The 26,679-nt window shown below is 37.3% G+C and overlaps 1 protein-coding gene and 1 non-coding gene across 3 annotated transcripts in view; one reads left to right on the forward strand and one right to left on the reverse strand.

The window, feature by feature from the left end:
* Positions 1-1,302: 1,302 nt before the first annotated feature.
* The window catches only part of LOC100440486 (zinc finger protein 33B), a 49,447-nt gene continuing 24,070 nt past the window's right edge, over positions 1,303-26,679 (reverse strand). The window contains exon 5 of one of the 2 annotated variants that reach the window (XM_063727539.1): positions 1,303-6,994. In XM_063727539.1, coding sequence (XP_063583609.1) covers positions 4,911-6,994 — 2,084 coding nt within the window. In that variant the 3' untranslated portion in view covers positions 1,303-4,910. Of the gene's footprint in view, positions 6,998-26,679 lie in introns of both variants that reach the window. The other variant, XM_063727538.1, reaches the window with a different exon arrangement.
* On the forward strand, positions 17,369-17,474 carry LOC129048530 (U6 spliceosomal RNA). The gene has a single exon (XR_008510908.1). It is a non-coding gene; the product is annotated as a U6 spliceosomal RNA (small nuclear RNA).

Raw genomic sequence — 26,679 nt, forward strand, 5'->3', positions numbered from 1 at the left:
TCATCAGCACCTGGACCATGGGCCACCATGCATGTGCATCTTGACATTCTTAGGGGTCAGAAAAACATGTGTGGTGGCAGCAAGTGAAGGAGCAGCACAGGGTGCAGTTACTACCCCTCCTGAATGCCTCCTCAGGCAACTGGAGTGCCACACTCACCTCTCTCAGTTGTCTCATGCCTTTCCACAAACCTCACAATAGGCCATCTGCATGCACAACCCAGGGGTGTGCAATAACAAACAACAGTCTATAGGGATGTTCCATGCGGTCAGTGATGATAATCAGAGAGCTCCAGCCAGTCCTTTGGAAAGTGGGGCTCAAATGCTGATCAGTTCGTGTGCAGTGTGATCACTACCTTTACAGGTGGGAGCCTCAGAGACCAGCTGCCAAACAGGCTGAGCCCAAGTCAAGTCATGCAGGGATACAGCCAATGGGAGAGCACTCTTGTCCTGAACACAAGAGCATTTTAGCATGGGAAGAGATGTGACACTCACCTCCCCTAAGAAAAGTGCATTACAGCACAGGCCAAGTGCAAACCTGCCAGCAACTGGTGGTTCTGTCCAAGAAGCCTTTGCCATAATATGGAACCTGTCAGTTAGCCAAGAACAGTTAGTTAAAATTGGACTAGATGACCCTGGCTTTGGATGGGCCATCCTGTTTATGCTAGTGGTTGTAACTGCTTCCTTTTCACTCTGATGGTGAAGGAGGGATCCCCACTCTGATGCTATAGAAAGGTTGAACACTGAACACCTGACACTGAACAGTTAAGATCTAGGTGAGTTTGTCAGTCACACCAACTCTCAGAAAGGTGGGGAGGACACCACATGCTGGGCAGAGCCACAAAGGGTTCCACTTGGGAGCAGAGTGGAAAAGAAGGGGTTGTGGTGAGCAGCTGTATTATCCAGAGTACAGTGACCACTGTTTGCTGTGGGAGGATGTGAGGGGTTTGGTGAATAATTCCAAGAGCTGGTAGGGAAGCAGATCTTACTACTTAATAAGCAGGAATAAGCAGGAACTGTGCCTGGACCCCCTGACAGGGAGGACAGTCTGCTAAGGTACCTCACCTGTGGAAGCAGAGTGGGGATGGAAATGAGTTTAGGTCATTTGAGGCCCTTTTGGTTTCAGATGTCAAGAGAACCAAGAATACTAGTCCTTAATTTCAACTCACAGTTACCATAATTTAAAATATATTAAGGACATATAAAAGCAATTCAAATATTCATTAATGGTGATTTACAGGTTCAGTCAGAAACACACGACTAACAAAAGAACACCTTAGTACAGAAACAAGATGTTCCGCAGGGTTGGTTGGTTATTTTCTTATTTATTTACTTAATACACTTCATTTTTAGAGTAGCTTTAGGGTTACAGAAAAATTGAGCAAAAAGTACAGAGAATTCTCACATAAACCTTTACCCCCCCATCCTCCACAGGTTCACCAATTATTAACATCTTACATCATTATGGTTCATTTGTTACAACTGATGAGCCAATAGTGGTACATTATTATTAACTGAAGTCCAGAGTTGATATTAGGGTTTACTCTGTGTTTTCTGTTCACTGTTTTCCATTCTCTGCATTTTGACAAATTACAGTACCCTAGAGAGTACTTTCACTGCCCTAAAAATCACCTCTCTACCTGCCATCCTTCCTTTCCCCTCAACTCTCAGCAACCACTGGTCCTTTGACTGGCTCGTTAGTTTTGCCTCTCCCAGAATGTCATATAATTGCAATCATACAACATAGAAAGCCTTTTCAGACTTGTTTTCACTTAACAATAAGCATTTAGGGTTCCTATATGTCTTTTAATGACTTGATGTCTAATTCTTTTTTATCATATACCTGAGGACTATATTCTGCAACCCTGCTATAATTGCTTATTAATGTCAGCAGGTTTTTATTGTTTATTTAGAATTCTCTACAATCATGTTATTTGAGAACAAAGACAGCTGTATTTCTTCCTTCCAAATTTATGTGCATTTTATTTCCTTTTTTTTTTTTTTTTTTTGGTATCACTGCATTAGATAGCACTTCCAGTACAATGCTGAAAAGCAGGGGTGTTCCTTGCCGTGTTCTCAATCTTAGTAGGAAAGCATCTAGTTGGAAACATCAAGGATGATGCTAGCTGTAGGGTTTTTTGTTCTTTATCAAACTCAGTAAGTTCTCCTGTATTCCTTCTGTGTTGAGAGGTTTCATCATGAATGGATATTGGATTTTGTTAAATGCTTTTTCTGTACCTATTGATATGATCATAATCTTTGAACTGCTAATGCATGCAATGGATTGCACCAAATATCAAATGTTGAACAAGGCTTGCATTTCTGATTTGCTAATATTTTGAGGATTTCTGCATCTGTGTTCACTGGAAATATTGATCTGTAGTTTTCCTTTCTTGTAATGTCTTTGCCTGGTTTTGGTATTAGGGTAATACTGGCCTCACAAAATGATTTGGGAAGTGTTATCCCTGCTTTTATTTTCTGAAAGAGACAGTAGAGACTTGGTATCATTTCTACCTTAAGTATCCCAAAAAATGCACATCGGTGAATCCATTTGGTCCCAGCACTTTTTTTGGAAGGTTTTATTATTATTTTTATTGAGATGGAGTCTCACTCTGTCACCCAGGCTGGAGTACAGTGGCACAATCTTGGCTCACTGCAATCTCCACCTCCCAGGTTCAAGCGATTCTTCTGCCTCAGCCTCCTGAGTAGCTTGGACTATACATGCACGCCACCACGCCTGGCTAATTTTTTTTGTATTTTTAGTAAAGTCAGGGTTTCACCATGTTGACCAGGCTGGTCTTGAACTCCTGACCTCGTGATCCACCTGCTTCATCCCCCAAAGTGCTGGGATTACAGGTGTGAGCCACCGTGCCTGGTCTTGGAAGGTTATTAATTACTGCTTCAATTTATTTAATAGATATATACGCCTATTGAGGTCTACCTTGCATGAGCTTTGAGAGAATGCATCTTGCAAGGAATTGATCCATTTTAGCTAAGTTATCAAATTTATGGACAGAGTTGTCCATATTTCTTTCTAATCCTTTTGGTGACCATAGGATCAGCTATGATGGCCTCTTTCACTTTTGGTATTAGCAGTATTTGTCATCTGTTTTTTCTTAATCTAGCTAGAGGTTTATCAATTTTACCAACCTTCTCAAAGAACCGTTTTGGGTTTTATTGGTTTTCTCTTTTCAATTTCACTGATTTTTACTCTAATTTTTTTCCAGGTTACTTTGGATTTAATTTGCTCTTCTTTTTCTAGTTTTCTAAAGTGGAAGCTTAGATTACTTGTGTAATCTAGGGTCACCAGACTGTATAATCTTAGGTTATTTGTATGATCTGATCATGTAATGTAGTGTACAATCTTGACACTGTCAATAAAAGCCCCATGCCAGCTTATTCTGGCTCTGCTCCAGCCTCAACCCTCCTCTTCATATTCTCAAAAGTCTCTGAGGGCCCAGATACCTGTCTGGGTACAATGAGCCATGAAATGACAGTCCAACAGCCCTGGGCAGCAACTGGGCTGTATGTGTGGGCCTCTTTCCAGAGCCCTGTCTTGGAGAGCAGCTGCTTAGAGAAAATTTGGACTATCACTTATGCTGAAGGCTGGAGTGTTCACATACATACCCTTGGCACTTCATGGCATGGGATGAGCCACAGGTAGGAAGAGAAAGGGAGTAACATGGAGGCAGGTCTAGATCTTCACACATACAGGATAGATTTTTTTTTAAGATAATTTGTTATTTTGATTTATAACTTTTAAATGGATAAACATTAGCTCTGTGGGTCTCTTTTTAAATTGTTTCAGGACATGACAAACACCTGGGATGGGCCTGATGAAGTAACCACTACTAAATTAGGATACCTACTTCCTATTCACAATTATGTTAAATACCATTATGCATATGAAACACACGATTTATATCACATACCACTTGTACATATGTAAGTCCTATGAACTTCAGGGATAATTCACAGATGTGTTTAATGTTATTGCCCTGATTATTCAATTTATTTGTGCTTTACAAAATGTTTCATAGTCAACTGGATGCCAGGGATAGGGTTGCAGAAAGGGTGTGATTATTAATACAACAAGGGAACTACTTGAGGCTAAATCTTGATTCCTTTGTAATCCTGAAACAATACAGATCTCAGACTCCTTTTCCATTCTGTAAACTAATTGTGTTGATGGTTACTCAAATGTAAAAGTGGTAAAAGTTTGATATAACTACACACATACACACACACACACACACACAGAGGGTGCATGCAAACCACAGCAAAATCTGAGTAAGTCTGTATCTACTAGCAAGGTAACATCGATTTCTTGGACTTGACCATATACTATGATTATATATTATCCTTAGAGGAAGCTTGGTGAAGGGTACATGGGAATTCTCTGTACTCATTACAACTTCTTGTGAGGTGATTATAATTATTACTTTTTAAAAAATTCTTAAAGCTTTACATTCCACAATGTACATCTATAAATTATTGTTAGGTACCCTAAAAACTATTATGGTATCAAACTCAAAATAGAACTTGTCATATTTTATTTCTAAGCAAAATTTTCACTTTAGATTTCTTAAATTGACAATTTTCTCCTCAGTGTAAACTCTAACATAATCCTATTTGTAGTTTTGCCAAAAACTTTCACAAATTCAAAAAAATCTGTGAGGTTTTATGCCAGTATTAACCATCTGATATTCAACAGAATATCACTTCCTAACAAAAGCTGTCCTATAGCTGTTGTAGTCTATGGGTTTATCTCCTACTGTTACTTTGGAGTAACATAAAGCGAGTTTGTGGATAGTTATTGAACATTCAGGATGTCAACAGGGCTTTCTCCACATTGTGAATACTCTGAGGCATTATGGAGGCTGACTTGTGGCTGGAAATTTCTAATATCCAATTCATTCATAAGGTTTTTCTCCTATGTGTGTTCTCTGATGTACAATGAGATTTGACTTTTGAGAGAAAGTTTTCCTGCATGTGTTACATTCATAGGGCTTTTCCCCTGTATGTGATCTCTGATGTTTAGCAAGGTCTGATTTACGGTAAAAGATTTTTCCACATTCATTACACTGACAAGATTTCTCTCCTGTGTGAGCCCTGTGATGTACTGTGAGTGATGACTTGTGACTGAAGGATTTCCCACATTCATTGCATTCATAGGGTTTCTCCCCCGTGTGCTTTCTCTCATGTAAAATAAGTCCTGACTTCACACAGAAAGATTTTCCACATTCGTTACATTTATAGGGCTTTTCTTGTGTATGGGTTCTCTGATGTACAATTAGAGCTGACTTATGGCAGAAAGCTTTTCCACACTCATTACATTCATAGGGTTTCTCCCCTATGTGAATTCTCTGATGCTGAGTGAGTTGTGACTTCTGGCAGAAGGTTTTTCCACATTCATTACATTCATAGGGTTTCTCCCCTGTATGTGTTCTATTATGTTTAGTTAGGTATGATTTATTGTAAAAGATTTTTCCACATTCATGACATTCGTAGGGTTTCTCCCCCGTGTGTGTTCTATAATGTTGAGAGAGGGTTGACTTATGGCTGAAGAATTTCCCACATTCAGGACATGCAAAGGGTTTCTCTCCTGTGTGCGTTCTCTGATGTACTGTGAGGTCTGACTTCAAGCAGAAGGTTTTCCCACATTCATAACATTCATAAGGTTTCAACCCTGTATGAATTATCTGATGCCTGGTGAGTACTGACTTGTGGTAGAAAGTTTTCCCACATGCATTACATTCATAAGGTTTATCTCCTATGTGAGTTCTCTGATGCTGTATAAGATGTGACTTTTGACAAAAGGATTTCCCACACTCAAGACATTCAAAAGGTTTCTCACCTGTGTGAGTTCTCTGGTGTACTGTAAGGTGTGAATTCATACAGAAGGATTTTCCACATTGATAACATTCATAGGGTTTCAGCCCTGTGTGTGTTCTCTGATGTTTAGTGAGGTCAGATTTCTGGTAAAAAGTTTTCCCACACGCATTACATTGATAGGGTTTCTCCCCTGTATGTGTTCTCTGGTGTAATGTGAGGGCTGACTTATGGCTAAAGGCTTTCCCACATTCATTGCATTCAAAAGGTTTCTCCCCTGTGTGTGATCTCTGATGTTTAGTGAGGTTTGACTTCTCCCAGAAAGTTTTGCCACACTCATTACATTGAAAGTGTTTCTCTCCTGTGTGCATCCTCTGATGTCGAGTGAGATGTGACTTCTCCCAGAAAGCTTTCCCACATTCATTACATTCAAAGTGTTTCTCTCCTTTATCATCTTTCTGAAGCTGTGACAGACACAATTTCCTCCTGAAATTATTCCCACTTTCACCACAATCATAGTGTTTCACAGGTACCCCATGATGTTTAGAAAGGGTGGACTTCACACATAAGAACTTCTCACAGTCACTAAATTCATAGTGACTGTCCTTTGACAGAGGTATCTGATGGAACAAGAGGGATGAACTATCACAGAAAGTTCTCCCAAATTCATTATATTCACAGTTATTCTCTTCTGTGTTCTCTCTCTTCCATGTATTGAATATTGCCTTTTCAAGGAGGGTTTCCTGAGATATACTGTATTCAAAATTGTGCTCTAAAGTTTGAATCTTCTCATGCTGCAAAGTGCTCTCGTGATGATTCAGAGTGTTCCTATTTTTCAAAACTTCATTTTTCTCTCGAGTATGAGTTTCATCATGCTTAATATTGAGTAACAATTTCCCACACGCATTAAATTCATCAGACTTTTTTCCTAAATAGTTTCTCTTACTGATAACCAATTCTGAAACAGTGTTGAAACTCATTCCACATGAGTCACACTGACAGAATATTTTTCTGGAAGGAAAAGAACTTACGTCCATGTTAAATGGTATTCCTATTACATTACCTTGTTCCTTAGTCAGCATTTCATTATTGATGAATACAACTTCCCACAAATGTTTAGATTGGTTTTCTTGGCTCCTCTCTTTCAGGTGATCAGCTGTCCAGACTTCTACAAACAAACAAAATTAATCTTACCATATAAATACCAAAACATCTCTTAGGGAATGAAATCTCTATACAAATGCCCTATGTTGTAGCTGACTCTGGTTTTTTGGCCAATTTCCAGAGATGAACATAATTGCATGTGCATATATTTTTGTATTTCATGAGTTTGGGGTAAAAAAACAAACACAAAAACCAGAAACAAAAGGCCTAGGCTAGTGGAAAAACAGAGAGGAAATTAACTATTTGAATGCACACATTTGGTTTCTAATGTAAGAATAATAATACCAACTGCTTACATCTGCATTTCCGCATGCATCCCCCCAAGAACTATAAGGGTCAGCATAAGTGGAGCAAATAATATTATCTATAACAACCCATGACTTTAGCATAACTAGGAGATGGAGAATATTACTAATTTCAAATCACCACTATGCAATAGATATTCAAATACAGCAAAAAGTGACAGCCCATGCCTACAAAGAGAGTCAGCCAGAGACTGTGGTGATCACATGGAATAGAGGAGACAGACAGCCCAGAGAGGATGAAACACAAAACTACTCCCAGAAAGGGAAAGTTTTACTATGAGTGGGAAAATACTCAGAAGATGTCTGAGTTCATGTAGATTAAAGCTCAGGCTACTGGGAAATCCAAGAGAAGAGACTTGGATTGTATGCAAACTAAAGAGGCAAAGGGTAATCAAACTCAGGAATGAAGTTGTAAAGAGGACAGAGTAATCACAGAAAATAAGACTTGTAATTCAAGTCTTATTAAAGACTTATTAAAGACATTCCTTATTAAGGAATCTGTCACAGACTAAACTGTGCCCCCCAAAAATGTGTATGTTAAAACCCCAACCTCCAGTGTGACTGTATTTGAAGATGGGTACTTTAAGGAGATTAACTAAGGTTTAATGGGGTCATAAGGGTAAGAGTAATACAATGGCATTCATGTCCTTATAAGAAGAGGAGAAGGCTGAAAGCACATGCATGAGCTCTCTTTCTCCCCCTACCCACCACACCCAACCACTGGTCATATGCACAGAGAAAAGGCTGTGTGAGCACACCAGAAGAAAATGCCATCTGCAAACCAAGGAGTGAGAACCAACCAGAAACCAACCCTGTTGGCATCTTGACTTTAGACTTACAGCCTCCACAACTGTGAGAAAACTTATTTAAGCTACCCAGTCTGTTGAATTTTGTTACAGCAGCCTGAGTAAACTAAAAAGGAGCCAAATGGGAAACTACACTTGACTGAAACTTGAATAAACAGCATTGTAAAGGAGAATGAAACAGAAAAAAGGGAAGAAACAGTAATTTTAAAAGAGTAAGAATAAAGAAAATTGGATCAGAAAGAAAGTTCTGGATAAAGCTGGTCTACAATTAAATACATAAAATTATAATATAGTACATATGTTACTGCAGTCCTTAAAGAAGAAAAAAGAAAACAATGGAATAAATCTAATATTAAAAAGTATAATTGAAGCAAACTGTCCAAAAATAAAAGACCTGATCCATGATGGTTCCTATTCAAAAGAACCATCATGAACCTGGGAAAACTGTTCAGCAACAGTTTTCTCTAAAACATATCTTAATAAAACTACTAGATGTTAAAATTGAAGAAAAAGTACTCTGCACAAAAGGACCAAGTCTCAGCAAACTTTTACTTTGATAATGAGTCTTGAAATCAGGTAATATTATACATATGACTCAGCTTTTATTTTTCAAAGTTTTAGTTATTCCAGTTCCTGTGTATTTCCACATAAGGTTTAGAATTACATACTCAATTACTACAAGAAATCCTGCTAATTACTACATGGAATTATATTATTTTAAATATATAAGTCATTTTAATGACAAAACATGTCAGCAATATTGAGCTTTCTGACATAAGCAGGGAGTTCACTTGTTTAGGTCTTCAATTTCTCTCTGCAGTGGATTATTGTTTCTAGTGTGGTCTTTCACATCTTTTGCCAGACATAGCTGTAAAAAAAATATTTTTGATACTACTGCAAATAGAACTTTTAAAAATTGCAATTTCCAGTTGATCGTTGCTTATAGAAGATTCATTTTTACATATTTTTCTCCTGTCACCTAGCTACTCTTAATAATTCTAGTCATTCTTTTTCCCATATCTTGGGAGACTCCATTAGATTTCCTACATAGATAACCATATCTTCTGTGAATAAAGACATTTCTATTCCTTTCCACTCTAGTCTCCTTTCTTTTTCTTCCCTGGTTATACTAGGTTGTATATACTATACTGTCAAGTATGAGTGGACGTCCTTGTCATGTTCCTGATATTGGAAAGAAATCATTCCATTTTTCACAATTATATACAATGTCAATTGTACATTTTCTATAGATGACTTTTATTAGATTAAAGAGTTATCTTCTATTCTTCATTTGAGAGTTTTAATCAGAAATGGATGCTAAATTTTGTCAAATGCTTTCTCTGCATATACTGAAATGGTCATATGGGTTTGACTTTTTTTCAATTTTTTTCATTTTAATACAGGGCAGAGATGACTACATAATTGATGGGGCCAGTGCAAAATAAAAATGTGAGGTCAGTTACTCAGAATGTATAAAAAGAAGTATAGTAAAAAGTAAATAAATTATGCTTTTTTCTTTTAACATATTTTACTACTTGTAAAATGTAATAGGTATAATAGTAATATAAAACAACATAAATTTACAAATCACAAGAAACAGTTTTGTTGTAATAACTTTAAATAATACAGTAATTACTAATAGTTTGTTAATATGATATCTTGATTGATCATAAGATTTTCTGGCACTCTTTTTGCAAATTCATTTATTAAGTCATCAAAATTTATATTTTTAGCAACTTCATTTTCAATATATAATTCAAAGTAACGACCCTTGGCAAATGCAAGATAAGTAATTTTTGCTAATTTTCAATTTTGAGAAAGTTGATTTTTCAGCTGATGCAATCATTAGGGACCTGTTGGTTCTTTATACGTTGTGACAATATGGGCTAAATTTCTGATTTCTGATACATTACTGCACAATAAAAGTTAAAAAAAATACAAGTTTTGGTATATATAGACAAAGACTGGAGTAGCAGTTCCCTGAAATTAATTTTTCATGAATATTAGTTTTGTACAAAACTGAATTCAATTTTACATGTAAATTTATACAACGGCATTTTAATGTTTCCTCTGACATTTCCTATATCTTGTACAAGAAACCAAAAATGGCTTCATGATTTGCATATAATTGGAAACACCTGTTTATGCAGTGTATTGCTGTATTTTCAAATGCAAAAAAAACTATTTTTAAAGTTGATGTCTTTGTTAATACTTGATTCATCAAAAATTTTAAATGAAAATAATGTTCTCTCCCATCAAATGAAATTCCTATTTCTAAGCCTGGGGATATTTGCTTTGCAATGTTGCAGCAGTTCTTAACACCAGAGAATCTACACTCCAAAGAATTCTAGTAACTGCCTAGTGTGCCTTAACACGATGTCCACAAGTATGCTTTTATTTTCTAATACTTTACTGACCATGATGACGGCCTGAAAGCTGGAGGTTACTGTCCCAGTATTCAGCCCAGAAAATTAGTATTTCCTAAGAAGGTCAGAGGGACAGACTTAGGGGACAGACAAACCAGCCTCACTCTGTGGGTCCTCTCTGGGGTGCAAATGTTCATGAGTTTGCTGCTGCTGCAACCATTGCAGACAAAGGTCATGGCCTTGGCCACCCACACACAATTCCAGGACACTCCCAGGCCATACTACACAGACCAACAGCTGAGTAGGGCACTGCCTCTCAAGTATCCTGTCTACTTGCACACATAGTCCAGTGTCCATCAGACTTCACATACAAATCACAAGTTCAAAGATAAAACTGTGAAGAACTTCAAGATGGCAACAGCAGGGTATTAAGTGAAGTACAGGATCCCTTCTTACAAGAGTGTAGCAACATGTGACTGCACAAGTCACCTAGCCATGAAGTTGGCCGAGACACAGGGAATTACACTGACTGCTTTTCAAATGTTGAAAAAGCCTGCCAGGGATTAACCACACTTGGTCATGAGGTATTAACCACCTTGTTATATACCACTGGTTTCTAATCCCTAGTGTTTTTGAATTTATGTTCATGAAGGACACTGGTCTACAGCTTTCTTTCCTTGCAATGTCTCTGTCTGGTTTTGTTATTAGGGCAATGCTGGACTCAAAGAATGATTTAGGAAGTATTCCCTCTTCTTGAATTTCCTGGAAAAGTCTGTATAGAATTGGTACTATTAATTGTTTGCTGGAATTCACTACTGAAGCATCTGGGGGCCTGGGGTTTTCTTTGTGGAAAGGTTATCTATTTGTTTTGGAGTAAGCCGTAGTAGCTGTTTATTTGAAGGAAACTGTTCATTTCATCAAAATCGTCAAATTGATAACTTACAGGTATAGTATTCCCTCACTTCCTTCATAATATCTATAGAATCTTCAGTGACACATCATTCTTTTTGATATTGATAATCTGTTCCACCTAGAAGTTTATCCATTTTATCGATCTTCTCAATGAAACAGCTTTTGGTTTCACTGATTTTCTCAACGGTTTTTCTGGTTCTACAGATTATATTGTTCTCCATTTTGTTTTTTGTTATTTCCTTTCTTCTACTATTATATGGATTTGTCTTCTTTTCTACATTCTCAAAGTGGAAGTAGCTAAGACCATTGATTTAGACCTTTCTTCTTATCCAACACAAGGTTAAACTTCATACATGTGTATACTAGATATATACATATGTATAAATACATACACATATGAAATTCCCTCTATGTGAAATTTACACATTACATATTTAATATATATTACACATAATACATTATATCCCATATATGAGAAACTTCATCTATGCATTTACATATTGTGGAAACTTCATATATGCATTTACATATGGTGGATATATATGCACACAATACAAATACACACAATGCTTATTTGTGTCGCATAAGAAAGATCTCAAATCAATGACCTCAGTGCTTCTACCTTAAAAAGCTAGAAAAAAGCAAATTAGACCCAAAAGTAAGTAGCAAAAAGGAGTAAGGATCAAAATGGAGAACAATGAAATCAATGAGTATTGTATGTATTTTATATTTCCTATAAATTTCCTATATGTAAATTTCCCATAAATTCCATTTTCATTAACCCAAAGTTCAAAACACTTTCTAATTTCCTCTTTGAATTCTTCTTTGAAGCATCCATTATGTAGACTTATATTCATTTTCCAACTATTAGGGATTTAATAGATACTTCTGTTATTGATTTTTAATTTAACTAAATTTAAACCCCTTATGGTGGGAGAAAATATATGACTTCAATCCTTTTACATTTATTAAGATTTGCTTTATAATCAAGAATCTGATTTACTTTTGTTAATATATTCATTCATCTGCCCTTGAAAAGAATGCATATTCCACTGTTTTATTTGGGGAGAAGGGTGCAGAAGAATATTTTATAAATGTCAATTAAGTTATTTAGGGTTAAGTCTATTATATCTTTGCTCCTTTTCCATTTCCTGTTTTATCAATTATTAAAAGGATGCTAAAACCTCTGATTATAACTGTGGATCTATTTCTCCTTCCAGGTCTATCAGATTTTGCTTCAAATATTTTGCAAATCTAAGTTTAGGATTGTTAAATCCTCTTGATGAAATGATCTCTATCAATATGAAAAAAATCTTTATCACTTGTATTCCTGGCTCTGAAAGCTACTTCATCTGGCTGTCACAGCACTGCAGCCTTGTGAATAATTTTACCATTCTACATCTTTTCCCATTCTTTTTGTTTATCTATTTGTCTTTGAATCTAACATGTTTCCTTTATAGGCAGCATGACTGGATCTTATTTTTATTTATCTTATCCAGAAATCTCTGCCTTTAAATGGGGTGTTATAGACCATTTATATTTTCTGTGATCATCAATGTTTATAAAAGCTTTAATCAGTGTACTTTTCAGTAACAGTATATATATGAACCTTCCAATAGTATATACTTTACTTCTTTTTCATAGCCTTTTTAGGCTGTGATTGTCATATATTTTCAATATACGTTATAAACCCCACAATACATTTGATGTTATTTTTGTATAAAGTAAATATCCTTTTTAGAGATTTACATAAAGAAAAATATATTGTATACATATCCAAGTAGTCAACATTTCCTTTTCTTCATCCCCCTGAGTAGATCTAGATTTCCATCAGACATCAGAACATGTCTTGTGATGCAGGTCTGCTGGAGAGGAAATCTTTCAGCTTTGTTTAACTGGAAGGTCCTTATTTCTTCACTGTTTCTTATAGCTATTTTTACCAAGTATATAACTCTACATTGAGTTTTTTGCTTTTAAAACTAAAAATAATGTTCTACTATTTTCTCTGTTGCCTCATTTAAGGAGAAATCTGCTATCATCCTTATCTTTGTTCCTCCATAAAACATGTCCTTTGGCTGCTTTGAGGACTTCATTTTAACACTGATTTAGAGCATTCTGGTTATGATTCATGTGGCTTGGTGTAGTTTTCTTCATGCCTCTTGTGCTCAGGGTTTGATGAGCTTCTTAGATCGGCAGGTTCCCAACACATTTGGAAATTTTTTCATTATTCTCAAAATACTCTTTTCTGTTCTTTTCCCACTTTCCTTTTAGAGACTCCAATTCCATGTGTGTTAAGAGACTACTTGAAGTTCTCCTAAAGCTCACACGGGCTTGCTTTTTTTTTTTTTTTTGAGACACAGTCTCACTCTGTCGCCAGGCTGGAGTGCAGTGGTGCAATCTCAGCCTCACTGCAGCCTCCGTCTCCCATGTTCAAGTGATTCTCCTGCCTCAGCCTCCTGAGTAGCTGGGATGACAGGTGCCTGCCACCACGCCCGGCTAATTTTTGTATTTTTAGTAGAGACAGGGTTTCACCATGCTCGCCAAGATAGTCTTGATCCCTTGATCTCGTGATCCACCCGCCTTGGCTTCCCAAAGTGCTGGGATTACAAGCATGAGCCACTGCAACCGGCCCAAGGGCTTGCTTATTTTTCAAATATGCTTTTTCTCTGTTTCATTTGGATGGCTTCTATTACTATGTTTTTAAGTTCAATAATCATTATCTTCTGCAATGTTTAAACTGCCATTAATTCTTGCTCTATGTGTTATTTATTTTTTTTGGGGGGGAGACAGGGTCTCACTCCATCACCCAGGCTGCAGGGCAGAGGTGCAATCTTGGCTCACTGAAACACCCACCTGCCAGGCTCAACTGATCCTCCCACCTCAGCCTCCCAAGTAGCTAGGACCGCAGGCATGCACCACCACACCCAGCTAATTTTTTTGTTGTTTCATTTTTGGTATAGATGAGGTTTCATCATGTTGCCCAGGCTGGTCTCGAACTCCTGAGCTCAGGAGATCCACCTGCCTTGGCCTCCCAAAGTGCTGGCATTACAGGTGTGAGACACCAATGACTGGCCATGTATTTTTCATCTCAAGCATTATAGTTTTCATTTCTAGAAATCTGATTTCTATCTTTTCTGTTATACTGAATTTCGATTTTTTTTTTTTTTAATAATCTTCTCTACTTAAGTTTTAGAACATATGGAACCAAATTACAGTACTGTTTTCAATGAACTTGTCAGTTAAGTCTAATATCTATGGCAATTCTGAGTCCATTTCAATTTCCTGGTTAGTCTCTTTCAGAAAGCTCATGTTTTCCCATATGTCTGTAAGTCTGGTAATATTTCAATGGACGGAAGACTGAGAGTTTTACTTGGTTGGATGCTGGGTACTTTTGGCTTCCTATAAGTATTTTTGTGCTTTGTTCTAGGATGCACTTAAGTCACTTGGAAACAATGTGACACTTTCAGGTCTTGCTTTTATGATTTGTTAGGCAAAACTGGAGCAGTACTCAGTTTGGGGCACATTACTCCTCACCACAGAGAAAAGACCTTTCTGAACACTCTACCCAATACTCTGAATTATGAGTTTTTCCACTCTGGCTGGCAGATCAGTCCGTTTCCAGGCCCTATGTGAGTACTGTGTACTGTTCCCTCTGATTCTTTTCAAAAGTTATTTCACTCATGTCCTCATATACATAAGCTGATTAGTACTTTGCTGAACATTCATGGAGGCCCCTTTACAGATCTCCAGACCTCTCTCTGTGTGCATCTATCTCCTGCAAGCCACCAGTGCTCCTCAACCCCCACAGCTTCAAATTCTAGGAAAGAACTGCCAAAAGGCCTTGAGCCAGCTTCCTCCACCACCCCAATTAAAATATCCAGCCCAGTCATGGCAGTCTGAGAAGAGTGGAGTACAATGCCTACCTAGGTCATTGAGAAGAGATTCCAAAAGAAACCAAGAGGACCAGAGACTACTGCCCCAACCCAGATCCCTGATCATAAAGCACAGTATCACCCACCCAGAGAAAAGCAAACACTGCTGTAGCCTCCAGATCCCGAATAATGGAGCAGGACTCTCACCTAGGGCCAGCTTTAAGGACAGAGAGTTCCAAAACTCTCCTCCAGAAAACTCACTTTGTTCAGAACAGAGTGTGGGTGAGCGGAAGCCTAAGGTCACCCTCAAAAAAATGGAAATTCAATGATAACCAATTAAGAAGAGGGTGGCAGTTCTATGACAGCAACAAGCTAAACCACAGACCAACTGAAAGTTTACTGGAGACAGCAAGGGAAAGAGATGGCTAAGAAGAGATATTCAGGGCAATTAGATGTGTTCCTATCTACCAGAAACACTCATACAAATACATACACACATTTTCCACAGTAATGATTTTTCAATTTATGTTTTCTAGGAGGTGACTTTCAGAATGGCAACATAAAAAGCAAACTCAAAGCCTCAAAGACAACCCTCTAGAAGGAACCCAAATTTAACAAGAGCAAACTAAGAGCAACATATGGTCCAGGACAGTGTTGAAAACAATAGAGCAATACGTCAGCAATCAGTAGCGGCTATCAGTAAAGTTTAACAGCAACAGAGGCAGACAGGCTAACACAGCAATCACAGAAAGAGACACTCAAAGAGAGCACTGTTAACACTACTGCCATCCTAAAGATAGTGTGCATTTCCAAGGTGGAGCCCTCTGACAAGCATCATCAGTGAGAACCCAATGGGAGTGAAAAAGCTTCTCTCAAATAGTACAGTGAAGTCACCTAAATAAATAAGAAACAACAAGCCCTAGAGAGAATAGAGGAACCAGTATCTAGAGAAAGTACAAAGTATTCTCTAAAATGTCTATTCTTCAACAAAAAAATTACAAGACATACAAAGAAACAGGAAACTGTCATCTATATACAGGAAAAACGGCAGGCAACAGCAACTACCGTTGAGAAGATCCGGATATCAGACTTAGCTGACCTCAAAGCAGTTATTTTAAATATGTTCAGGCCAGGCGCAGTGGCTCATGCCTGTAATCCCAGTACTTTGGGAGGTTGAGGCAGGTGGCTCACCTGAGGTCAGGAGTTCAAGACCAAACTGGCCAACATGGTGAAACCCTGTCTCTACTAAAAATACAAAAATTAGCTGGGCGTGGTGGCCGGCACTTGTAATCCCAGCTACTCTGGAGGCTGAGGCAAGAGAATGGCTTAAACCTGGGAGGTGGAGGTTGCAGTGAGCTGACATCATGCCTCTGAACTCCAGCCTGGGTGACAGAGCAAGACTATATCAAAATTAAAAATAAAAATAAAAATAAATATGTTCATTAAGGAAGTACTACTTAGAAAAGGGAGGTACGTTGATGTCTCATCAAACAGAAAAATATTAGTAAGAAGACAGAAAAGAATACAATGAAAATTCTGGATTCAAAAATTATAACTGCAATGGAAAACTCACTAGAATGACTCAACAAAAGACTGGACCAGGCGGGGTGGCTCACGCCTGTAATCCCAGCACTTTGGGAGGCCGAGGCAAGCAAATCACCTGAGGTCAGGAGTTTGAGACCAGCCTGACCAACATGGTGAAACCCCAGGGTCTCTACTGAAAATACAAAAAAGTTAGCGGAGTGTGGTAGTGCACGCATCTATAATCCCAGTGACTCTGGAGGCTGAGGCAGGAGAATCGCTTGATCCCATGAGGTGGAGGTTGCAGTGAGCTGAGATAGTGCCACTGCACTCCAGCCTGGGCAACAAGAGCAAAATTTCATCCAAAAAAAAGAGAAAGGTTGTAGCTGGCAAAATAATCAGTAAACTTGAAGATGGATCAATAGAGATTAAGTAATCTAAAGAACAGAGAGAAATAAGAGTGATGAAAAATGAAGAAACCCTCAAAAAAATAAGGAATACCATTAACTACACCAATATATTCATAATAGAAGTACCAGAAGGAGTGGAAAAATATCAAGTAGCAGAAAAAATATTCAAACAAATGAATGGCTATGCTCACCTTGCAACACATATACTGAAACTGGAACAATACCAAGAAGATTAGCACAGTAGCTACACAAGAAAGACACAGAAGTTTGTGAAGTGTTGCATTAAAAAAAAAAAAAAAAAAAAAAAGAGGCCCAAAACTTGCAAATCTGTTGATGAAGAGAAAATACTGAAAGCATCAAGAGAAATACAACTCCTCACACGAACGGAATGTCCTAACATTAACATATGGCTTCTCATCAGAGACAGCAGAGGCCAGAAGGAGGCAGGATGACATATTCAGTGGACTGAAAAATAATTTTTTTTAATAACTTGTCACCTAAAATAGCAGAACTATTTGCAAAACAGAGGGTGAAAATTTAAAATCCTCCAATTAAAAAACAAATAGAAACCAAAAAAACTTGAGAATCCATTGCTAGTAGACTAACTGTACAAGAAAGAAAATAAGTTATTTAGGGTGAAAACAAGTGATTCCAGACACTAGTTCAAATCCACTATTATTGTGGGTAAAGGCAATGATACAAGAGAGTAAAAAAGACACATTTTTTCTCCTTTCTTTTCCTACCCAATTTAATAAGCAAATATGTATAAGTCAATGTTTATAATTGTATTGTTGGACCTATAACATATAGAAATGCAACATATTTAACAATAAGGCAGGCTAGGCACGGTGGCCCACACCAGTAATCCCAACACTTTGGGAGGCTGAAGCAGGAGAATCACTTAAGCCCAGGAGTTCAAGATCAGCTTAGGCAACATACTGAGACCCTATCTCTAAAAAAAATTTTGTTTAATTAGCTGGGCATAGTGGCGCACACCTATAGTCTCAGCTACTTAGGAGGCTGAGGTGGGAGCATTGTTTGAGTCCAGGAGGTTGAGGCTGCAATGAGCTGCGATCCTACCACTGCACTCCAGCCTCAAGGACTCAGAGAGACTCTGTTTCAAAAAAAAGAAATACATTGATAAACAAGGAAACAAATAATAAAGCAAAAAAAAAAAAAGAATAAAGCAAAAAAATAAGCAGAGCGGCTGGGTGTGGTGGCTCACACCTGTAATCCCAACACTTTGGGAGGCCAAGGTGGGCAGATCATCTGTGGTCTGGAGTTCGTGACCAGCCTAGCTAACACGGTGAAACCCCGTCTCTACTACAAACACAAAAATTAGCTGGGTGTGGTGGTGCATGCCTGTAATCCTAGCAACTCGGGAGGCTGAGACAGGAGAATCGCTTGAACCCAGGAGACAGGGGTTACAGTGAGCCCAGATCATGCCACTGCACTCCAGCCTGGGCGAAAAAGTGAGACTCCATCTCAGGGGGAAAAAAAGAGGAAAACATCTGTACTAGAGTAAGAAAATTACACTAGATGGCCTGAATCCACACAAACAAATGAATTAAAGCAGAAATGATGAATAAGAAGGTTAGTATAACAAACTCTATGAATAGATACTTCCTATCTTTCTTTCAGCTTCTTTAAAAGACATCAACACATGAACACAGGGAAGGGAACAACACACACTGGGGACTATTGAGGGGTTGAGGGTGAGGGGAGGAAACTTAAGAGGATGCGTCAACCACCATGGCACACATATATCTATGTAACAAACCTCCACGTTCTGCACATGTATCACAGAACTCAAAGTAAAAAAAAAAAAGACATCAAATGACAGAAAGTAACAATTACAGGTTGAGTATCCCTTATCTGAAATGCTTGGCATCAAAAGTGTTTCTGACTTTAGATTTTTTTCCAAATTTTGGAATATTTACATTATACTTACTGGTTGAGCTTCCCAAATCCAGAAATCTAAAATCTGAAATGCTCCAACAAGCATTTCCTTTGAGCATGTTGAGCATGTTGGCACTCAGTTTCAGATTTTGGCGCATTTGAGATTTTCAGATTAGGGATGCTCAGCCTATATAACAATGTATTGTTGGGTTTTAAATATATATGTAATATATATAAAAATAACAAATGGGGAAGAGGAAATAGAGCTATATGTAAGTAATGTTTCTGTGTTTTACTAGAGTTAAGGTAGTAGAAATCTGAGTAGATTTTGATAAGGTAAGATTTATTAGGTAAGTTCTAGAGCAACCACTAGGTAAATAAATTTTCAAAGAGACATAGTAATTTTAAAAATTAAAACGTTATACTAAAATATATTCATTTCATGTTGTGTACACATAAACATAGAGAGCAGAATGAGAGACACTGGAGACTTGGAGGGCTGGGGAGGAGGGTGAAGGATAAGAAATTACTTGATGGGTGCAATGTAAACTATTATGCTGATGGCCATACTAAAAGCCCAGACTTCACCTCTATGCGATATGTCTGGGTAACAAAACTGCACTTGTACCCTCGAAATCTATAAAAATAATAAAATAAAATATATTCATGTCATGTAAAAGAAAGCAGAAATAAAAGGCATAGAGTATCAAAAAAGCACGAGACTGAAAACAAAAATGGCAGAGGTAAATCCAACTACAGATGCTCCTTGACTTATGATCAAGTTACATCCTGATAATAGTCAAATTAGTTGAAAATATTGTTTTTCCACTTAAAATGGGAACACATTCTAGTAAAGTCAGAAAAAATAGTTAAGTTGAACCTTTGTAAATCCTGAAAATACAAAGGGGTTTCAACCCAATAAACCCATTGAAAAGTTAAAAAATCATAAGTCAAACCATTGTAAGTCAGGAACCATCTGTATAGCAATAACAACAGGAAAAAGGGAATGATTTGAAAATCCAATCAAAAAGCAACAATTCTCAGGTTGTCGAAAGTGTGAAAGTCCAAACATGTGCTATCTATAAGAGATAGATACAAACAGGTTGAAAATTTGATAACAGAAAAAGATATATCAGGCACATGGCACCTATAAGGCTGGAGTAGCTATCCTAATATCACACCAAATACACTTTAACACAAAAATTTTACTAAGGATAAAGAGGGGAATTTTATTAATATAACAACAAAAGGGTCAATCGATAAAGGAGACATAACAATTCTAAGCATATGTACTACTAACAGAGCCTCAAAGTATGTGTAGTAAAAACTGACAGAATTAAAAGAAAAAATACACAAGTCTATGATACTAATTGCAAACTGTAATAACCCATTTTCAATAATGGCTAGGACAACTGGGCACAATATAGACATGGAAACAGAAGATATAGATGACACTCTAAAGCAACCAGATCTAAGAGATATAGACAGAACATTCCACTTGAAAACAGTGGAATAGGTATTCTTTAAAAGTACACATGAAACATTCCCCAGAATAAATTTAAAACGATTCTCTGACCACAGTGGAAATTACAAATCAGTAAGACAAAGGAATTTTGAGAATGTACAAACATGCACAAATTATATAATACATTCCAAAGTTAAAAAAAAAAAAAGTCAAAGAAGAAATAAGAAGGGAAATTAGAAAAAATGCTATGAGGTAAAAATGAAGACATACTCAAACTTATGGAACACAGATAAAGCAATGCTTAGAGAGAGATTTGTAGCTGTAATAACCATATTAAAAAAGATCTCAAATCAATAAACTAATTTTCCACCTTAAAACACTGGACAGGAGCAGCAATACAAACCCAAAGCAAGCAGAAGGCAGCAAGGAAAGCAGAAAGATTACAGAGTAAAAATTAGTGAACTAGAGAACAGAAAAATAGCAGATTCCTGGAAAAGATCAACAAAATACACAAACCTCTAACTAGACTGACATTGAAAAAAAAAAAAAGGAGAAGATTCAAATTACTAAACGCAGGGATTAACGATGTATTAGTAGTACTCTTACAGAAATAAAAATAATTACAAAGAATGGTATGAACAATGTATGTCAACAAATTATTTAACTTCAATAAAATGGAAAAATCCATAAAACAAAAACGACTAAAACCAACTCAAGAAGAAAAAGAAAAATCTGAAATGACCTACACAAGTAAAAAGATTGAAGTTGTAAATTTAAAACTCCCCATTACAAATGGGATGCAGTGGCTCATGCCTGTAATCCTACCACTTTGGGAGGCCAAGGCAGGCGGATCACTTGAACTCAGGAGTTTGAGACCAGCCCAGGCAACATGGTGAAACCCCATCTCTACAAAAAAAATTACAAAAAATTAGCTGCGTGTGGTGGCATATGCCTGTAGTCCCAGCTACTTGGGAGGCTGAGGTGGGAAAATTGCCTGAGCCTGGGAAGTCAGGCTGCAGTGAGCCATGACTGCACCACTGCACTCCAGCCTGGGCAATATAGTGAGGCTCTGTCTCAAAAGAGACAAAAAACAGACAAGAAAACTTCCCATTACAAAAACAAAAACAAAACCCAGGTCCATATGGTTCACTGGAGAATTTTATCAAATATTTAAAAAGAATTATCAGTTACTCAAAAACTCCAAGAAAATAAGAAGAAACACTTGCCAGCTCATTCTATGATCCCAATACAACCCTGGTACCAAAATCAGACATGAAAAAACTACAGATCCATGTGTCACGATTACAGACATATAAACCCTCAACAAAATACTAGCAAATTTCATCCAGTAGTATATTAAAAGGATTATATACAATGATCAAATGGGATTTATACTAGTAAGGCAAGTTTGGTTTATCATTTGAAAATCAATTAATACACCACATAAGCAGAAAAGAAACAAAAACAATAACCACGTGATCATCTCAGTATACAGAGAAAAAGCATTTAACACAATCCAATGCCCATCTTCTCTATAAAAACAATCAACAAACCAGGATTAGAGTTAAACTTCCTGAGCCTGATTAAAGGCATCTACAAAAAGTCCACCACTAACATCATACTAAATAATGAAAGGTACAATGATTTTACTCTAAGAACAAAAACAAGATAAGAATGCCCTCTTGCCGGTTACACATCACACAGGAGACTCTAGTCAATAAAAGCAAGGGGAAAGGGAATTCAGATAGAAAAAAAAAAAGTGGAACTTTCTGTATTTGCAGTTGACTGCTCATGCATATAGAGAATCTTAAAGAATCTACTAAAACACTATTAAAACTAATAAAAGAGTTCAACAATGTTGTAGGGTGCAAGTTCACTAACAACAAACAAATCATAAATGAAATTTTAAAAAGAATTCTGGCCAGGCATAATGGCTCAAGCCTGTAACCCCAGCACTTTGGGATGCCGAGGTGGCTGGATCACCTGACATCAGGAAGTTGAGACCAGCCCGGCCAACATGGTGAAACCCTGTCTCTACTAAAAATACAAAAAAGTTAGCCGGGCATGATGGCATGTGCCTGTAGTCCTAGCTACTTGGGAGGCTGAGACAGCAGAATCACTTGAATCCCAGAAGCAGAGGTTGCAGTGAGCCAAGATTGTGCCATTGCACTCCACCCTGGGCAATAAGAGCGAAACTCTGTCTCAATAAATAAATAAATTCCATTTACAATAGCATCAAAAAGAATAAAATACTTGTAACTTTAATGAAGGAAATACAGAGCTTATAGTCTGAAAACCACAAAACAATGATGGAAGAAATTAAAGACAGCCTAAATAAATGGAAAGGCACTGAATAGCGTTCATACGGTTAAGATGGCAATAACTGCCAAATTAATATCTAAATTCAACACAATCCTTACCAAAATCCCATTTGCCTTTTTGAGGAAACTAACAAGCTGGTCTAAAATTTCATGTGGAAATTTAGGGAACGGAATATAATCAAAACAATCTTAAAAAAGAAGTAGAAAGTTAGAAGACATACACTTCTCAATTTGAAAATTTGCTACAAAATTACAATAATCAAGATGGTATGATACTGGCATAGAGGTAAACATGTGAAATAAAATTGAGAATTCATAAATAGATACTACTATATATTATGTTGAGTTAATTTTCAACAATGATGCCAAGACAATTTAATGCTGAAAAATCACCTTTTTGGCTGGTCGTGGTAGCTCATGCCTGTAATCCTAGCAATTTGGGAGGCTGAGGCAGGCAGATCACAAGGTCAGGAGTTCGAGCCTGGCCAATATGGTGAAACCCCATCTCTACTAAAAATACAAAAAAATTAGCCAAGTGTGGTGGCACATGCCTGTAATCCTAGCAACTTGGGAGGCTGAGGCAGGAGAATTGCTTGAACCTGGGGGGCGGAGGTTGCAGTGAGCCAAAATCATGCCACTGCACTCCAGCCTGGGTGACAGAGTGAGACTCCATCTCAAAAAAAAAGAGAAAAAAGAAAAATCACCTTTTCAAGAAATGATGCTGAGACAACTGAATATTTGTATGCAAACCAACCAAAATTATTCCTTTCCTCACACCATATACAAAAACTAATTGAAAATGGATCACAGGTCTACATTTAAAAGCCATTACTTAAAGAAAATATAGGAGTAGATCTTCATGCCCTAGGGATAGACAAAGCCCTTTTAGATAAAGTACCAAAAATACAAGCAACAAAAGAAAAAACAAATTAGACTTCATGGAATGAAAAACTCTTTCACTATCAAGTACAAAGTAAAGACAATAAAATGACAACCCACAAATGGGAGAAAAATATTGGCTAATAATATATGTAATTAGCAACTGGTACACAGAATATGCTAAACACTCATACAACTCAACAATAAAAGGACACATAACACAACTACATAATGAAAAAAGGAATTGATTTTTCTCTATTAAGCTTCTATCCTCCAACTTGGCTATAAAGATTTAATAGTTTTGGGAGTTCTTTAGAATTTTCTCCTTAGGCAATCATGCCTGTATGAACACAGAAAGTTTTATTTCTACCTTTCCCATCTGTATGCCTCTTATTTTGTTGTCTTATGGCATTACCTACAATTTCCAATGAGATGTTGAGTAAGAGTGAAGAGACAGGACATCTTGTTTCCTTATCTTAGGGAGAAACTATCCAGTGTCTCACCATTAAGTATGATCTTAGCAGTAGGTTTCCTGCAGATTTTTTTTTTATCAAGTTGAGGAAGTTCCTCTCTATTCCTAGTTTGCTCAGTTTTATCATGAATGGGTGTTGGATTTTATCAAATGCTTCTTGTCCATCAATTGACATGATACAGTTTTATTCTGTAGCCTGTTGATGTGGCAGGTTACAGAAATTGATTTTTTTTTTCTTTTGAGACAGAGTCTTGCTCTGTCTCCCAGGCTGAAGTGCAGTGACGCAATCTCAGCTCATTGCAACCTCCGCGTTCCAGGTTCTAAGCGATTCTCCTGCCTCAGCCTTCAGAGGGGCTGGGAAGACAGGCGCGCTTCACCACGCGCAGCTTATTTGGTATTTTTAATAGAGACAGGGTTTTACCACGTTGGCCAGGCTGGTCTCAAACTCCTCACGTCAGGTGATCCATCCACCTCAGCATCCCAAAGTGCTGGGATTACAGGCGTAAGCCACTGACCCAGCCACATTAATTGATTTTCAAACTCTGACCAGCCTTGAGTGGTCATGGCATCTAATTATTTTTATACGATGTTGGATTCTACTTGGATTTTTGCATCTATATTCATAAGGGATATTAGTGTGTAGTTTTTCTTCTTCGCAAGGTCTTCATATGCTTTTAGGATTAGAGAAAAAATAGCCTTCAAAAAAATGTTAGGAAGGTTCCCTTTGCATCTCTTTTCTGAAAGACACTGTAGAGAACTGGTATATTTCTTCCTTAAATGTTGCACAGAAATCATCAATGAAACCAAAAGAGTCTGATAATTTATTTTCTTTCTTTCTTTTCTGAAAGCTTTATGGATTCAATTTATTTAACTGATATTGGTCCATTTGAATGGTTTATTTCTTCTGTGTAAGTCTTGGCAGTTTGTGTATTTCAAGGAATTACCCATTTCACCTAAGTCATGAGTTAAGAAGAAGCCAGGAATAAAGGCATCCTGTACCAAAACCATCTAATTGCATTACAAATGCAAAAAATAGTATCAATGAAGGACCCCCTTCAATGCAGGAGGAAGTCTTGACCTTAATTGCTCTGGAAAGAGATAGAAGTCTGTGAGACTAAAGGCAAGTCTGCACATAAGTACTATATTTTAGTTGATAAAATTATAAAATTATTTTCCACATGGGTATGATTAACAATTCTGGCAGTGCTATACATGTATACAGGGAAAGAATGATGAAGGTAAATGGAAAGCCAAGTGTGGTGGCTCTCACCTTTAATCCTAGCACTTTGGGAGGCTGAGGTGGGTGGATTACCTAAAAGATCAGGAGTTCGAGACCAGCCTGTACAACATGGCAAAATCCCATCTCTACTAAAAACACAAAAATTGGCTGGGCATGGTGGTAAGCACCTGTAGCCCTAGCTACTTGGGAAGCTGAAGCAGGAGAAATACTTGAACCCAGGAGGTGGAGGTTGCCATGAGCCGAGATCACACCACTGCACTCCAACCTGGGTGACAGAGCGAGACTCTGTCTCAAAAAAAAAAAAAAAAGAAAGAAAGTAAATAGATGATGGATGGTTAGAGCCAAATTTCTTACTGTTGTGTATAGTAATTTACAGTGAAGCAAGGGAAGAAAGCTAGAATGATCCATATGGTAATGAAGAGTTGAAGGTTTAAGTATAAACACATGTTTAGCTTAAGAGAGATACACATGGTTACATGTAGAACTATTTACAAGTAAGTATATTACATGGTTTATGCACATGTATATTTCCCTGTTCTGTCAGCTGAGATGGCCACACCCTACTGCTGTAAGCACACCATTAGCCCCTATCTTGGTTTCTAATACCATTCTCAAATAAAAGGAATCAGGGTTACCTGAAGAAATGGTGGCTGAGTTCAGAAAGGAAATATATAAGATGAGCCTGGACCATCTTGCAGTGACAGAAAGAAAGTGCTCTAAAAAACAACAGCAACAAAATTCATAAATCTCTACTTCTTACGTGTGAGTTGTACAGAGTAACATTGTTCCAATGTGTACAATATGGAAAATAGGAAGAAGATGTAACTTTATAGTGGAAAAACTGTATGTTTGCCAAGACATTTAAGGCCAACATCAAAAGTCATAAAACATGGTGACAGTATGCATGCTTGATATAATGTGACAAAAAAGATACTTTACCACTGTGGCCTTTTTCCCCAAAACCTATAATCCCAGTCTTATCTTGAGAAAAACATTAGATACATTCCAATAAATGGAATTTATATATACCTCACCAGGACTCCTCCAAACTGTCAAGGTCATCCAAAACAAGGAAAGTCTGGGAAACCACCATAGCCAAGAGGAGCCTAAAGAGACATAACAACTAAATGTAATATGGTGCCCTGGAAGGGATCCTGGAACAAAGAAGGACATTAGGTAAAAATTCAGCAGACCCTAAATAAAAATATGGACTTTAGT

This window comes from Pongo abelii, chromosome 8 (assembly GCF_028885655.2).
Source record: "Pongo abelii isolate AG06213 chromosome 8, NHGRI_mPonAbe1-v2.0_pri, whole genome shotgun sequence".
In the NCBI taxonomy this organism is placed as follows: Eukaryota; Metazoa; Chordata; class Mammalia; order Primates; family Hominidae; genus Pongo; species Pongo abelii.